Source organism: Anser brachyrhynchus, assembly GCF_964034855.1.
Source record: "Anser brachyrhynchus genome assembly, chromosome: 2".
Classification (NCBI taxonomy): Eukaryota; Metazoa; Chordata; class Aves; order Anseriformes; family Anatidae; genus Anser; species Anser brachyrhynchus.
The window spans coordinates 64,231,581-64,249,071 of NC_137695.1; the positions used below are offsets into that span (position 1 = coordinate 64,231,581).

At 41.6% G+C, this 17,491-nt stretch overlaps 1 protein-coding gene across 4 annotated transcripts in view; it reads left to right on the forward strand.

Annotated features, from left to right (window-relative positions):
• SEPTIN7 (septin 7) overlaps positions 1-7,674 on the forward strand; it is a 594,594-nt gene extending 586,920 nt beyond the window's left edge. For 3 of the 4 annotated variants that reach the window (XM_080582982.1, XM_080582984.1, XM_080582985.1), the window contains 4 exons: positions 865-885; positions 3,651-3,786; positions 5,957-6,096; positions 6,657-7,674. In XM_080582982.1, the coding sequence (XP_080439108.1) occupies positions 865-885; positions 3,651-3,786; positions 5,957-6,096; positions 6,657-6,696 (337 nt within the window). In that variant the 3' untranslated portion in view covers positions 6,697-7,674. The remainder of the gene's footprint in view (positions 1-864; positions 886-3,650; positions 3,787-5,956; positions 6,097-6,656) is intronic. The other variant, XM_080582983.1, reaches the window with a different exon arrangement.
• Positions 7,675-17,491: the final 9,817 nt, after the last annotated feature.

A 17,491-nucleotide genomic window follows, 5' to 3' on the forward strand; every position in this document is an offset into this window, starting at 1 on the left:
AGCCTTATTTATCTAGGGATTTGTTCAATAAACTGGCACACTGGGTCACAAAATACACAATGCATAAATCCTTCTAACTGCCTAGTTTAAACTACTTCTAACTCCTTTTGACCATATTCTTACTGTTTTCTTACCAAAAAGTCAAGATTCTCTGCTTCCTTTTCACCAGAGAGAAGGAAATTCAGTGAAATAGTTCTAGAGTATTAAACCCATCTTACTTGTTGTGAGATTTAATATGAGAATCTTGTTTTCAGACTATTTTTTCTCCTCTTACGGTGTATGTGAAATGCTAACCCAACACAAGCTCAGGGTAAAGCATCAAGCTCAGGGGAAATAACTGCAGTGAAGCCTCCTCCAGAGCTGAGCACAGCCTCCGGTGAGACCTCTGCTGGCCATTGATGTGAAGTGCTCTTTTTGCAGCACAGGAACATTATTAATTTCATTAATACAAGGACATCATTGATAATGTCCTTTACTAGGAGATAATTTTTAATGAGTAGATAAGCTTCGATATGGCTTTGGTTTCATAAAACTTGTTTATAGGAAGTGGTTGTTTGTGTCACTAAAATATTTAAAATCGCTTTAAGAGCTTGCATACTCTAGGTAAACTATTGCTGAAAATACCTGCACATCAAATCTGCATTAATATCTACACGGTGTAGTGATTTACTAACTGAACTTTAAATATAATAAGCTTTAACTAACAGTCTTTCCTGTTACTGTGAAAAGCTTGCTTTTTGGGGGAGCAGATAATTAGCTTTAGGAATCTATTAATAATGAATTTACTTTTTTAATTACTGCTTTTTGGTTTTGTGGTTTTATTTAAGCATGCTAAGCTAAGCCTCTGTATTTTTTGTTTTTTAGATTTGACACAGTTGAAGGCATGTAAGTGGTCATTTAAATTTTTCCAAAAAACTTAGACAAAAATTATTTAAACACAAAAAGGGTTTTACTGTTTAATGTTTCAAATTTAAAACAGTTTTCTGTTATCCAGCTCTTGGCATTGTTTTTTTCCCTAGCTGTTTTTTGTTGTTGTTGTTTTCCTTATAAAGCAGTGATAACGTAAATTTTAAGAACTTACAAATAATTTCAGGGACAAATATCTCTGTAAAAACCCTTCCTCTTTAGGAACGTTTTGGCTAAGCTTCAAGACAAATATGGTCAAATTTCAGCAATGAGTAGAAAAGGCTGTTTCAGTGCATAAATGGTGAAATTTACTCAGTTTTTATCTCAAGCTCCATCATGTTTATATAGATGCTTATGAAAATTCCACTAATTCTTTGTACTTATCTGTAAATTTACAAGTTTTCATTGGATTGGGAAATTAGTTACTTCAGCCTTCCCTGACCATGGGTTTATCTTACTACTGGCTTGCAGAGGTTCCACTTTGCACATATGCAGAATAACTTTTTAACTTTTGCAGATCTTAGAGGGCTGCTTTAACATACATCCTGTTAAATCAGTTAAATGTTTTACATATTTATTTAGTGTTTTGTCTTTAGCTCTTTTTTGTTTAAGCCCCTTGTATTATTTTATCCTGAAATAAAGGATAATGTGCACTTACCCATGTCACATACTTATGACCCAATAAAACTAGCTGTGACCTCTGTTGTAAAGATCTCAGCTGTAAATGTTCACGTGTTAGTTTATCAAATGTTCTATGCAGACTGTTTTTTGCCACTTTCTCAAATTCTCTAATAAGCTTGCCTGACATCTGTATTAGACAATTAGGCTGTCAACAGAAGGACAGTACTACTTCCCTTTCAAGTCTGTAGAAACTGCAGCAATGATCTGTTAGTATTCAGATCTATGTCTCGGTTAATTTTTGGAGAGCAGGCATATTTGAGAACTTTACACCTCTAAAAGGTAACAATAAAATAATTTTATTAGGACAGATGGTTAGCTTACACAAATACCGCTACTCACCTCCTCTTTCATTCTCTTCTTACGCAAGATGTTTTTTTGTGTATTATTATATGTGACCCATGTTTAACCAAATTTTTTTCCTTGACAAAAGTTCCTAGCAGTTGGCCTTTTGAATGGCTAGAGTAACCATTAAACTGAGAATCAGTTTCAGTTCCATATGTAATACAGAATTTTATTCACCAGTCCAAACTTGGCAACTATTAGTTCAGATTCAATCAGATTTTTTGTGGAAATGCCATTTTCTTTCTCCTTACCACTCCCTATTGTCACCTTTAAAGCACGTTTTAAAATGCTGGTATTTGAAAAACTGTTCACGTGGCCTTAACTTTATGGGACCCTGCTTACTTTCACTGTATGTCTAGTTGTCAAAAATGAGCAAGCAATAAGGATGAACTGAGCCATTAACAGTCAAAACAGATCTTAAAAAACAGATCTTAACCATGTCTGATATGTAAGCTCATTCCTTTAAGAATGAGTGGTAAATTCCGAATCAAAATGGATGTTGCTAATTTTATTTCAGTCATTGCTGGAAGTTCCTTGATTAGTTTGCCTTCTACAGTGCTTTTTCTGCATGAATTGAAGCAGAACAGTTTGGGGTTTTTATGTTTGTTTTAAGCACTGAAAGTGAAAATAGTATTTCTGGTAGGGCTTAAACTTGCCATCTCTAATTTATAATTTGCTTGCCTGAGTAAATTATGCATACATTACAGCAGATAGCCTCTGTTGTTGATTGTAACTGTTCCCTATATATTCAGTTCTTCTCCATTTTTATCAATAATACAACTAAAACTGATATTTTCCACAGCCATGCATACTCAAAACTGAAAAATAGAGGCCAGTGATTTGTTGGGGTTGCTTTTGTTGAACAGCATGAAATTCTTACGATAAGGCTGTATATAGCAATCATCCTTGGATCAAAATCATCCTGTTTATTGAGTATTTATTGTGAAATTTGCTGTTCAGAGCTTGCACCATGTTAGTGTGGGTCACAAGCTTATACAGCTTTAAAAATTCTGTAGAATTCCAAAAAGTAGCAACCACTAAATAAATATATATACACATATATATATAACTATATTATTTTTATACATCAATTTAATGAATAATTTTCTAAAGGAAAGTCTTCCAGCTCACATTTGTATGAATGTTCAGTTGCCCAAAACTTTTTTGCTACGTTATCTCTTTGGAAGTATGACCACCTCATTCAACACAGTTGCAATGCTAACTTTATGCTTATGATCACTCTGAACAGTGACAATTTAAAGGAAACTTTAAATGGGACTTCTGTGTGAAACACTGTTAAAAATTTTTATTAATCTGTTCTACATAAAGGTTCTATCTATTAATTTTTATATATATTTGAACTGCAAAGAACAAGATGCCTGAAGATCACTTGGAAGATACTCATTTTTTTTTATTACTTGTAACTTTGATTTATTCCCTACCCATGACCAGGTTCTACCAAAGATAAAAAGTCAAGAGCTTCTTTAACCTTAATGTAAGATAAATCAAAAGGGGGGGGGGGGGGGAGGGAGATACTGTATGAAATTTCCTTTTTGTAGGAAGTTTAACTTAACAGTTAATAAAATAATGCAAAATGAATTTAAGCTGTGTTATTTATCATAATGCTTCAGCATTTTTATCTTTTTTTAGGCAGATACCCAAATGTAACAGAAAGAAAAAAGGTTTTTATTAGCTAACTACTTCTTCTGGATTTGTGGCAGGAGCCCGTTGGCACAGATGGAAGAGGAAAGGAGAGAGCATGTAGCCAAAATGAAAAAAATGGAAATGGAGATGGAACAGGTGTTTGAGATGAAAGTCAAAGAAAAAGTTCAGAAACTGAAGGACTCTGAAGCTGAGGTAATGAAAATGTCTTAAATATGCTTGAAAGTGAACAAATACAAAGATGGCTCTTCTCTCCAAGACTTTCCAACATTTTATGTTTAAAGAAAACTCAGTTATTTTTCCCAGCTTCTTCTCTTTGCTGAAATGGTATAAGCACAAACTTCAAATGCAACTTTAATGTTCATATATAATGTTCATATACATTCTTGTTTTATTTTCACAATCACAGTATTTTAAAATACTCCTTAATTTTCTTACCCTCTCTTTCCCCTCTTCTTTGGAATATTTTATACCTGTTTTCTTACATTTGCTTAAAAAAGTTCTTCAGACTTTCATGTTTTACATCAGCTAATTTAGTAATAATAAATTGCTTGCATACTGAAAAGGCATTTGAGGAACTTCTGATACGGTGTCTAAGGGATCATCTAAATAAGAGTTACTGGATGAAGAAAGAGGCAGGCATATCTTGGCACTGTTTTTGTGTCATTTGAACATACATAAATTTTATAGATATTTAACTCTAATTTGTCTCATCCAGGTGAATGGATTTTATTCACAGTGAAATTGTTTTTATGGGTTTCAAGCAGCCCTTGAAGTGTGCTCTTTTTTAGAGACTGGTATAAAATTATATTAAACTAGAAAATGGATTTTAAGTTTTGAGGAAGCAGCTTCTCTCGAGAAGCTTAATAGAAGAGTTTAAAATAGTCAGTGTTCGTAAAGATACAGTTTGGCTCCAAATTTGAGGGAAAGTGAGGAAATTTGGCAGGGTAGTTGAAATGCTTGCCAGTCTAGGCATTGTAAGGAGCCATTGTATACTGAATCAGGTTGATGGCTTGCATTATTTTTTTCCTCTATTTTTTTTGTTCATCAAAAGAAGTCAATAGGTAAACAAAGGATAACAATACTAAGGTAGACCAGTCAGAAATTTGAGAGTTTTAAAGTTATGTGTTTTGTTTGGATCACAGTGTTTATTTAGGCACTGATGAACTTTTGCTTCCTTAATTTCTGTCTCAGATATTTTGAACCCATTTATAATTCTGGCTTCCACAATGTGCTGTGACAATAACTCCGTAGATAAATTGTTATATGAAAAACAGGACAAAAAAAGGTCTTTTTTCATGTACTATCTCCTGACTTTTTTCACTGATAGCATCTTGCTGAATTGAATGAACAAGTAAAAACTGATAAGTTCTTTTTTCCCCCTTTCTTCATACGTGACTTCATAAACTCCATTGTATATCTTTATAAGTAGGCAGTAGACCATGCTGAGTTTGGAGTATATAAAAGGCTTGTTAGGCATTGGAATGGGCTGCCCAGGGAAGTGGTTGAGTCACCATCCCTGGAGGTCTTTAAAAGATGTTTAGATGTTGAGCATAGTGCTATGGTTTAGTGAAGGACTTGTTAGGTCAGAGGTGGGTCTAGGTGATCTTGGAGGTCTCTTCCAACCTAGACGATTCTGTGATTCTGTGGAAAAAAAAAAGTAAAATCTGTTTTGAAGGGTTTGCATAAGATAAGGACTTGCAAGAGAGAAGAGGGAGTTTTAATGAACTCATTTAGAAAAACTTGTTGCAGCACATGAATGGAATTACTTTTCCTCACAGTGTCTCCATTCTCGCATCCAGGGCATTTGATTGCCAGTCCCATCACCAGAAGCTTGCAGAAGAGACTTCTTATGCAATACTGGCAGTGTAGACAATTCACTGCAGTAATACTACTACTAATTCATTTAATTAATGAGTAAATTAATCCATTTAATAATGTTTTTCCAAACAGATCCTTAATGTAGTTAACACTATAGGATGAAATCAGTGGTTTTTTTCTCCACACAAAGTCAAAGCTGCTACGTTATGTATTACTGATATTAAAATATTTCATAATTTGCTTAAGGTTTGCATCGAATACCAACATTTCCTTGAGTTTCCTGTTGCTTGCCACATGTAACTGCCTACAACTCCGGTTTGTGACTCAGGCGGCATTTGGGGAGTTTTCTGTAAGCTCTACAATGTGTTTATGGGATTTAATACACTTTTATGTGTTTAATTATAACCATAACCTTAGAACTTTTGGTTTAAGAGTTACTTTCTCTGAAGAGAAACTAATACTATTTCACTTTAGTATAGTTGCTGATGTTTGTTGCTGCAGTGCTCTGTGTCCTTGCTGAGTCTGTTCATGACTTTTTCTATAGCTGCAGCGACGCCATGAGCAAATGAAAAAGAATTTGGAGGCACAACACAAAGAATTAGAGGAAAAGCGTCGCCAGTTTGAGGATGAGAAAGCAAACTGGGAAGCTCAGCAACGTATTTTGGAACAACAGAATTCCTCCAGGTAAATTGATTGTTAATCTGCAGTTCATAGTAAATGTTCTGTAGTTTAGTGTTAAAAGGAAATTTCCATAGTAATAATGGTCAGTGGTGTTTGACCACTATGGAAATTCACTTAAAATCCAAGAAAAAAATTAAACTGCAGTTAGTTACAGATGAACACCTCTCAAAAGTACTGGGATTATTATTAGCTTTGAAAGCAAGTTTTAATCTGGAAAAATGCTATATTCATACATAGCCAGATCTATCTAAAAAAAAATGTTGTATTTGAAAGGTAGATTGTATCAGACTTCTGAAGGGTGGAGGGTTAAAGCTTCAAGAATTAAACTGATTAAGTCTCCTAGTCCACAGATGGGGTAACGCGATAAATGCACTGCTTGACTTCATGTACAAGTACTGTGAATATAATACATTTTCATACAGTGTATTGCAACCTGTAAGACTTGAGAAAATGCTTATTTAAAAAAAAAAATCATATAAAAAGTGATTTTAATAACATGTATTCAATGCTTGACAATGTTTGTTTTATGTTTTTTTTGTTTGTTTGTTTTAATATCATTGTAGAACCTTGGAAAAGAACAAGAAGAAAGGGAAGATATTTTAAATGCATCATTTTGACCACCAGTTATGTATTAGTTGCCAATATGCCAGCCTGGACATCAGTGTTTGTTGGATCCGTTTGACCAATTTTGCACCAGTTGTATCCATAGTAATGGATTTAACAGCATGACAAATTTTTGTTAATTTTGATGGAGAATGAGATGCCTTGAATCGTCTAGGGTGTTGTGTACTTGGAAAAATAACAGCTCTAAGTACCTTTTTTCCTTTTTTTTAAACAGATGTCGTTTTAATGCAAAAGAAAACATTTTACTGTTGTACAATCATGTTCTGGTGGTTTGACGGTTTACAGGATATTAAAAAATGCAAGGACTCAAGACGGTTTTTAGTGAGGACAAATTGCCATAATATGATGCAAACGATGCTTCTTTATTATTATAATACAAGAATTCCATTCAGTGCAGCTTATACAATAATGTAATTTAGTCTAACACAGTTGACCCTATTTTTGACACTTCCATTGTTTAAAAGTACACATGGAAAAACAAAAGTCATAGGCTTAAAGTGCACCTAAGCTTTTTATAACAACCCTTTTATGTTTTGGATTCTTTAAATATATGCTATTCTCATTTAGTAACTTCTTTAGCCTGAAGGATCTCATTACTGCTTCATTTTTGTAATAACGTTTAATTTAGATATTTTTCCATATATTGGCCCTCCTAAATAGAATATAGCTTCTTTCATATGGTAGGAACCAGTGAGTAAAACTTTCCTTTAACTCCCTTTTTACATTTTATGGTAAGTAGCAGGAAAATGCATTTATAGGTCATTTCTAGGCAAATTGTGGAGTTAACTACCAACCTGTTTCTACCTGTGTGCAGTCTTTCTTTATTTTACTAGAAATGGGAATATGGCCTCAAGAAAAAGTCACCATTTCGCATTTAGCTGTATTCATATACTGCATTTCTGTATTTTTTTTGTTTGTATTGTAAAAAGTCACATAATAAACAATGTTGTGATGTAACATGGTGCTGTGTCAGAAATTTTAAAGGAGTTGTGTGGCCAAGCACTTACTTGGGAAGTGCTTAAGTTTTCTCTTTCCCACTGGACTTGATTGACCTGTCTTTGAATTGCCTGAGGAATTAGCCTAAGGTACAGAAAATGCCTGTGTGGTGTTGAATTTAGTAAATCTTGTTTGAGTGCGTAGCTGAGGGGCCAACTGTGCCCTGCATTGGCAAAACAAGAATCTAGCTTGTCCAGAAGAGGGCACCAGCTGTCCACACACTCCTGCTGTGTGTCAGACCTGCTCCAGGCCCAGGAATACTGCCTTTTGCATTGTCTTTTATGCCCTCTAGAAGCTTTTGTGTTATAATGCAGCTAGATGCACATATGTGCAGCCTCTTCAGGAACTTCTGTTAAGCTCATTGGCAAGCACTTGTTTTCTATCCTTTTATTTTGTTTTCAAAGTGAATTGAGACAGTTTTAGTAGTAGTAGTAGTCAGGAACTTGGTATTTAAAGAACAGAAAGAACAGTTGTAACTTAAACTGTTGCGGACTCCTTATATCTTTTGTTTGCCCGTGAAACAATGAAGAACAACTTTTTTTTTTGCAGATGCCACTTGTATTACTCCTGCTACCATGCTTTCTTTTACATGAATTATACTTACTGGAAATGTCATTTATTCATACAGCTTCCCAATGAAGAGCTTTTCAGTAGTCTGTATAAAGGACTCCTTTTAAATACACTGCCTGTCTCTTTTCACAGGAGACACTGATCACCAATAAGTGGACATAGATTTCCCTCTCAAAGAAACAGAATTGCAAAATAATTGCAAAATCTGTCATCTTTTAATATATCACAGCTCCTGTGTCTGCCCTGCCTGCCCTCTCAGGTTTCAGTGGAATTCATGAAACTGAACGATGTAAAGAACAGGCAAAAGTTACTTCGTGGAAAAGAAGCTGCAGTTCCGAATTGCTTTTAGGATTGGTCAAAGCTCTGGATTTGCTTCCTATGGAAATGGTTGTGCTTTAGCATTCCCGTTTGTTCTGATATAAGGATTTAATTTATCAGCAAATCATTTTAATTGTACTTGTTCTCTTTCTGTCCCCACCTTAAACCCAGCCTCACCCAACCCCCCACATTTGGGGTAATCAGAAATGAGGTTATGCTCTGGTTAGGCGTCTTCTATGAGGACATAAAATATTCTATAGCATAGCTATTGTATTTGAATGAAAATTTAGAGCATATGGAAATCGTGTTCTGAGTTGGTTTTGGAAATAGAACATTGTCTGTTTGGTGGAAGATGTGTGTCCCTTCTGAACTTGTTTCTTAAATGCTTGGATTTTTATGGTAAGTTTGGGCTTCACCAAAAGAGTATGAGTTTGCCAAAGTTAGAGTTTTTTCAGAGTTTCCACACTCTCGTAATAAATGGAAATAAATAAAATCAGCTTGAAAGAGTAACTGTGTAGCCAATAAAAAAATGTTTAAGCTGAAGAAGTATTATGACACAGCCCACTTTTCTCCCACTGAATATATAATAATATAAACATTTTATTTCTGTAAACTAAAAACTCGTTTTACTTAATAGCAACTTAAGTTTACTTATTTGTGTCGCAACTCAAAGTACCTGCAGCAGAGGCTTTGTGGGCTGATGTATAGTAGTTGGTCAGAAACCTGTTGCATCCAGGTGACTTTTTCTCTTGCCTCCCGTAATGTGCTGTTAAACTTTACACACTGAACTAAGCGCAGTAAGGGGTATGAAAGAGCAGCTCTGTACATCACCTGGGTGTTTCTACAACAGTAATTGTTACAGAATAATATAGTCTTCTGGCATGCATGAGGCTAGATAGTTTGCTACTCTTTTAGAACATCTCAGTGCAGTGTTGATTGTGTTCTGTTAAGGTAGTGAGGAAGGGAAAATAATCACAGGGCCTGTCACATGGCGCTGCAAACAGACCTGCTGAAAGTGGTGCTACACCAGACCATACATTTATAATGTGGGTGCTATATATTTACTTTCATACAGGGGATAGATCTGAAGGTGTGTGTGTGTGTTATGAAAAAGCAAATAAAGACCGCAAACCTGGGGCTTACTTCTGATGTGATTTCCATATTGGGTTGCTTATCTGGCTGCCCACGATTCCGCTTCAGCATCGTAAGTATCTGGGAGCTAATGTTCCTGCTTCCAGCATGAAATACTGATGTCCAGTTTAGATGGAGTGTCCTGGTTTCGACTGGAATAGAGTTGTCTTCCCGTAGGTGGTATGATGCTGCGTCCTGGATTTAGGATGAGAACAATGCTGTCCACACTGGTCTTGCAGTTGCTGCAGAGCAATGCTTGCACAGAGCAAGGAGTTTCAGCTTCAGGAGGAGGCTGGGAGTGCACCAGGAGCTGGGAGGGAACGCAGCCAGGACAGCTGGCACGCACTGCCCACAGGGTTGTCCCACACCATACAGCAGTGGTGTGCTCAGCAATAAAACTGGGGGGACTGCCACTGCTCAGGGAATGGCAGGACATCACTTGGTGGTGAGCAGCTGCACTGCGCATCACTTGCTTTGTATATTCTTTTATTATTTTCCCTTCTATTTCTGTCCTACTAAATTGTTTTTATCTCAACCCATGAGTTTTACTTTTTTCCCCCCTGATTCTCTTCCCCCACCCCACTGTGGGTTGGGGAGGAGGGGAGTAGGCAAATGGCTGTGTGGTGCCCAGCTGCCTGCCAGGTTAAACCACAACATGGAATGGTGTTGAGGGTTTCACTTTTCACAGCAGCTTTCCTATCTGGTAGTCATTGACCAGCTGGTGCCCTTTCTGATCCCTCAAAAGGCCACATGCTGTACCTCTTGAGTTCAGGTGACCTCGTATCACCTGAGTACTCCTTGTGGGCATGCTGCTCAAGCAATACCAAAAACACTCCTCAATTTGACATCCTAGGGAGAGAGGTAATCTTCATAATATCCAGAAAAAGCATAACAAAGAGGTCCTTGTTTGAGAAGAGGGTTGGTTTGGTTTTGTTGATTCAAGAAACAACTCAGTCTGGCTTAAATACAAACAGCTTAAAACAATGTTTTTAATGGTTTCAATACAAATAAATCAATATGGGAATCAGGGACTGGGTGGGAGATTACCAGTTTATGCTTTGGAAGTAAGCAAAAGGGGTAGCCAAATCAGGTGTAGCTGTAACTGTGGAGCCAACCAGTATATTAAGGGTCCATCTTAGCTCACACAGTTTGTCCTTGGGTAGTGAGGGCAGGCTGTGTTATATGCCCAAGCTAAGGACATGCTTTTCCTTGAGGGCTAGTTTTTGCATGCAATTCTTAAAGTTTCTTGCCAGCTTAATCTTAATGTGTTCAAGCCTCTCTTAATACAGTTTACATTACTCCATTGCCAACATCTCAGTTTCCTGAGCTTGTGCTGTCTAAGGTTCATGAAAGGCAATTACTCCTTTCTCCACAATCCAATTGTGCTTCATCCCATATCCTGTCGAGTAGCTTGTTCTGCTGGGTGGCTGGTAGGTTTGGTGGCCGGCCAGCATGCCAGCCTGCTGCTGGAACCGGGACCTGCTGTCGCTCCTCCTGAAATGAGCTATTCACATACCATCAGGAACTGAGCACTTCTGAAATTCTGCATTGCCTTGTCATTTTTCCCACCTCTGTCACATGGTTATTTCTCCAAGGGAATACTCAGCTGGTACTCTTGGATGCTTCCCATGGCTTTTATCCAGTCCCAAATGTTCCTCTTCAGAAATGTGCACTGTCTCCTGGTTAAAAACAGGAGAGGTAATCTTCAGAGGGTGTGAATGGGATTCCTCACCCACCTGGTGATTGTGGAGCAGCATGTTGTTCCACCGTTACATTGTGCTGCTACAGGTTCTCCTAATTTTGGCCATGGCCAGCAGTGGGGAAGCACAGCACACACAAGGTCTTTTTTTCCCTTCCTGTGGTCTCCAGGTTGTGTAACTCCAGCTGTGAGATTTGGGAGCCCAAACAATTCATCAGGATCTGCCTTGGGGACGCCCAGGCGGCAGGAGGGGACCAGGGTCTGCAAAGCAGGCTGGGCGGCCAGCCAGAGATGCTGCCAAGGCACCTGCAGCTCTGCCCCGATGAGCAGCTTTGTTTAATGCAAGTGCTAATAATCTCCTCTGTGTGCTGCACTCTTCTAATGAGTTTTTAAAAGCAAATGACTGAGGGAACTGGGTTTCCAAGCGATATAATGAGAAGAAATTGCTGGCAGACGTAGGGAAATAAGTAGAAATCTTCATCCATTTGCCTTGTGTTTGGGAGTGCAGCTCAAGTTCTCTCATCTTTCTGTAAAGTATCACCTCGATGCTGGCATCCAGAGAGGTCTCTGAGGTGGCCACAATGCTTGTTTTGTGCAGCTACAGCAGTTTTCTAATGAAGGCGATCATCTTGCAGCTTGCCCTGAGATAGATAGACTGCGTAAATCAAGATAAAACTTGTGGTTTTGATTTATTAAGAGAATATTATTCATCTGCCTTCTCCAATTCCCTCCTAGTCTGCTAGCAATAATCTCATGGAAGCCCAAGGAATGGAAAAAGCAGCTGTGTAGCAATGTCAGAGGCAGATTTTATGTTTTTTAAAGATTATTGATAGCCAAGAGGAACCTGTTTTCTACTGCCAAGAGTTTCTCATGAAGATATTAAAAGTTTGTTCCTTCAATTTGGAAGCCAGTGGATCACTTCTTCCTAAAGTGAAACATCCCCATGTTCTCGTGAGGTGAGCACAGATAAGCCACGGCAAGTACTTCTCAGGAGAGAAGTGGCACCCAATGATGTCTCATCCAGTGCCATGGCTTCAGCTCTTACACAGCCTGTCCCACACTAGTCACAATGATGCTGTGTTTTGTGGACTGTGTGCTTGTCTTGCAAGGGCAGCGTCATTTGCAGGATGGCCACTGCCTTTTGGAGCAAGGACTGCTCTGCTCCAGCCCTTCCCTTGCCCCCAGCTTTGCCCTGGTTTCAACCACTATGTGCCTGTCTGAAGCTGTCCTGATTTCCAGCAGCACAGCGGTAAATGAAGTTCTGAAGTCTCCACTGATCTGAATTTTGCTTATGCTGGAAAAAGTGGTGTTAAAATCTGGAGACAATTTGGTACCACCATCCTCGTTCCGGCCAAAGCAGCCCTGCCCTTTGGGCATCAGCAAAGGTAAACCAGAGCCATGGCAGGGTGCAGGCACTGATTTCTCACTAAGAGAAAGCCTGTGCTTTACATTGCAAGCCTGAAAACTGCCGACAGCCTTCAGGCTTCCACCTGGCTAGCAAAGACCATTGAGAACTTGGACGAGTCACCTAAATCATTATTTTCTTTAGTTTTCCATATGAAAAAGAGAACAGATACTCTGTTCTCCATGCAAAAGCAAAAATGTCACCTTTCTCACAGGAGATGAGGGCAGGGGCATCAGTATTAGTGAAATGGAAGCAGGTTTGGCCACAATCACCTGCTAGGGCATGAGCCAGTGCAGCTGCTTGCTCCTTGCCTTCACTCCCTGCTGTTGCTTGGTGTTTCTGTATCCTGTGTGGAGCTGAGAGCACAGTCCAAACACTAAAACTCCAGCAGGCTTGGGGCCATGACTACATCCCTGGGAAGCCAGTTCCAGTGTGTGACCACCATCTCAGTGAAGAACCTTTTCCTGGTATGTAACCTGAATGTCCCCCGTTGCAGCTTGACACCATTCCCTTGGGTCCTGTCACTGGTCACTAAGGAGAACTGATCGGCACCTGCTCCTCCACTCCCCCTCGTGAGGAAGCTGTAGACCATGATGAGGTCTCCCCTCAGCCTCCTCTTTTCCAGGCTGAACAGGCCAAGTGACCTCAGCCACTCCTCATATGTCTTCCCCTTTAGGCCCTTCACCATCTTAATAGCCCTTCTCTGGGCACTCTCCACCAGTTTTACGTCCCTTTTGTACTGTGGTGCCCAGAGCTGCACACAGTACTCCAGATGAGGCCGCACCAGCACAGAGTAGAGCGGGACAATCACTTCCCTCGACTGACTAGCAGTGCTGTGCTTGATGCACCCCAGGATACAGTTGGACCTCCTGGCTGCCAGGGCACACTGCTGGCTCACATTCAGCTTGCTATCAACCATAAACCCCAGATCCCTCTCTGCGGGGCTGCTCTCCAGCATCTCGTCCCCCAGATGTGTATAAATATCTAAGGGGAGGGTGTCGAGAGGATGGAGCCGGTCTCTTTTCAGTAGCGCCCAGCAACAGAACGAGAGGCAACGGGCACAAACTGAAGCACAGGAGGTTCCGGCTCAATATGAGGGGGCACGTCTTTACTGTGAGGGTGACAGAGCACTGGCACAGGTTGCCCAGAGAGGTTGTGGAGTCTCCTTCTCTGGAGATATTCAAAACCCGCCTGGATGCCATCCTGTGCAACGTGCTCTAGGTGATCCTTCTCAGCAAGGATGTTGGACTAGATGATCTTCAGAGGTCCCTTCCAACCCTGCCCATTCTGCGATTCTGTGATGATTCTATGATGACACCACCACTTCAGGAAACCAAGAGATGCTGTTCATTTCTACCATCCTCCTGGGACAGCCAAGAGCTGACCACGTTCCTAATATTCTTAAAAAACCTCTTGAGTTCTCAAGCATGTTCCCACTTTATTGGGCCAATTTCCTTGTGCCCATGCTCTTTATCACCATCCCAGGTGATAAGTTATTCCCCAGATTCTTGTTGTGTCCTCCTTGATGATCTCTTCAGGATGTCTCTGGTGCTCAGGTGTCCAGCTGCATGTCAAGGACAGCCCTGACTCCCAGGTGCAGTTCTGAGGCCAAAGGCCAAGCTCCCGGCCTGGACCCCAGCCTGGCAGACGTTACCCCTGTCAGTGTGGAGCAGCCATTTCACATCAGCATTTTCTCACAACAGTCACAATACCTCCGTTAGTGCTGCCACCAGGAGCACCCCAGGAGCCGTGTGATGTCACCCCAGAGTCACCGTCACCCTGTGGCCTCACAAAAGGCAGCTGGCCATAAGTGCCCTGAGCATCCAGCCTGTGTTCAGTCCAGCTGGTGGCACTCAAGAGATTGAGCTCCCACAGCTGAAACATGAGAGGTGGAGGTGTTACTGGTGGAAGGTGCGATGTCGAGGTCATTCCAGTGGCACGAGAGACATCAAAGTCCTTCTCGTAGCATGAGAGACACGAGGTCCTTCTGGGTGGCAGGTGAAGTACCCAGATCCTTCTGGTGGAACTTGAGATGTCAAGGTCCTTCTGGTGGCACGTGAGATGCTGAGATCCCTCTGGTTGCAGGCAAGGCATTGAGGTCCTTCTGGTGGGGCGCAAGGCGTTGAGGGGCTGATGGTGAGCTGCGAGTCTTTGGAGTTCAGCCATTGACCCACGAGGGAGGTGCTGAAGACAGGAGGCGCTTGATACCTGTTTGACATCAGAGCAGCATCCCAGGAACAACAAGCATCTCCACACCGGAGCAGCTGCGGACACCATGAGCCAGCCACGCCAGGAGCTGCCAGCGGAGGCCCCAAGAGAAGAGACCTGCATCATCTGCTTGGGCCCGCTAGCTGATGCAACACGGCTGGACCCCTGCGGGCACTGCAGGGACTGCATCCAGCCCTGGGCTGCCCACAGAGCCACCTGCCCGCTCTGCTGCCAGGCCATCATTGCCATCGTGAGGCTGGTGCCACGCCCCATGTGGGACGCCTCAGCCTGCCGGCCCCGGGGAAGGTTCCAGCACAACATGGGGCCGGGGTGGCAGCAGCGACGGTGGCGTCCCTCCAACTACCAGTCCCACAGCGTCTCGCCCAGGCGCAGGGACCGCAGCCCCTCCATGCCATGGCAGCTCATCCGCAGCTTCTCCTGGCACTGGGAGCAGGATGGGCGCAGACGGACCCGGTCCCAACAGGACATCAACCCTGAGGATCCATCATGGCTGTGCAGGGCCCAGCAGGAGGAGCCGGGGGCTGGTGACCACACAGGCCGCCAGGCCAGGCCTGGCATTTAAGAATATATATATAAATCCTAAAAAGCAACCGAGGTGGAAGTCATTTGGGGGATGGGAAATTATCATGGGATTGGGTCACTGGGTGAGGGCAGTAGCCATAAAGGTGACCATGCCCTAGCAGGAAAAAGGCTGACAGAAAAAGTCTCCTGATTCAACTCCCAGATAACTAAAGAAAAGAAGCGAGTAGCTGTGTAACTCCATCCTGCCCTGAGACCTTACAGAAAGCAGCCAAAAGTACGTTCAGATTTAATCAGACGGATTTCCTACACTTCGTATCTCCATCCTTACTGAGCAGGGAGCTCTGCTGGATTTTCTCCCCTGGTCCCCCAGATGGATGTTTTGTGTTGTGCCCTGGATCAGCACACCCAGCTCTGCCCTGCTGTCACCTCCCCAGCACCATGACTGCGTCTGCAGCCAAAGCTCTCTTCGGGACGTGTAATTGATGGCTCTCTCCCCAGGGAAATTTGTGCCAGGGGGAACAGCAATCCAGCCTTGCTGCTGCATCAGCCGTGCCTGCAGAACAGCCCAGGCTGCATTTGTCTTGGTTCTTCCAGACCACCAAGCCACCCTCTCACAAAATATGAGCCTTTTCCCTTTTCCCTTTTCCCTTTTCCCTTTCCTTTCCTTTCCTTTCCTTTACCAAGCTGTGACTGCTCTAATCCTCAATACTATGACCTAATTCTGCAAATAAGGGCAGCAGTTCAACACCTGCTCCTAGTGTGTTTAGCTTAAGCACTTTTTAGAGCTCTTTAAAAACGACAACAATAATAATAAACACTTCTGTCTCAGGTTTGGTTTCAGACCCCCAAGACTTGGTCAGCTTTTATCTTCATCATCCCAGAAGACATTCACCTCGTACCAAGATGAGGGGAAATGGCCTCGAGTTGCACCAGGGAGGTTTAGGTTGGATATTAGGAGAAATTTCTTTACAGAAAGGGTTGTGTGGAGTTGGAATAGGCTGCCCAGAGAAGTGGTTGAGTCGCTGTCCCTGAAGGTCTTCAAAAAACATGTAGATGTAGAACTTAGTAGCATGGTTTAGTGGTGGACTGGTCAGTACTAGCTTAAAGGTTGGACCAGATGATCTAGAGGTCTTTTCCAACCTGAACGATTCTATGATTTTATGAAGAGGCACCAAAGCAGACGTGGCCCTTGAGTACCTACCTGGGCTCTTCTGGAGACTTTGCTGATGCCTGCTTGCTGTGATAGCCGACCTATCTGCAATCCTGAGTGCAGTGAAGAAACTCTGCAGGGAGGGAGTGTTTCACAGGTCATGGTGTTTGCCAGGGTACAGTGGAAGAGAAACTGCTGAAAGCTGATTTAGAAGTACAGAAAGTTAAATGTTAGTGCCCTGACCGGAACATGCAATACTTCCCCACCACTGACCAGGCTTATCAGGCTGCAAAAACTCAGAAATGACCAAAAGCCACGAAAGCCAAGGAAAACTAGTGTCTGCATGTATTTAAACAGCAGGTGGCAACATCCTCTACTGTATGAAATTCTACTGAAGTTCTCAAAGGGTTTATTTTCTTTCTCTTGGAGCTGAAGAAACAGCGGGCTCTGTTTGCAGCCCCTACATTTCTCAGGAGCAGCTTGCCAATGACTCCAAAGGAAGGCCTTTGGAAATGCAGTGGGCTGCAGTCCCTCTCTAGAGAAGGTGGTTTGTTTTGTTTTGTTTTGTTTTTGTTTTGTTTTTCCTGTTGGTCAAATGGTTTTCCCTGGAAACAGTCAGTGGGGTGTGAGGGCATGTGGGAATGCCTCCATGCACGCTGACAAATGTTTTTCATACATGACAGCTTTGACAAGGTTGGGGAAAGATGCAGAAAAAAAGCTTTCACTGAACACAAGGATGTTCATGTGTGTCTTT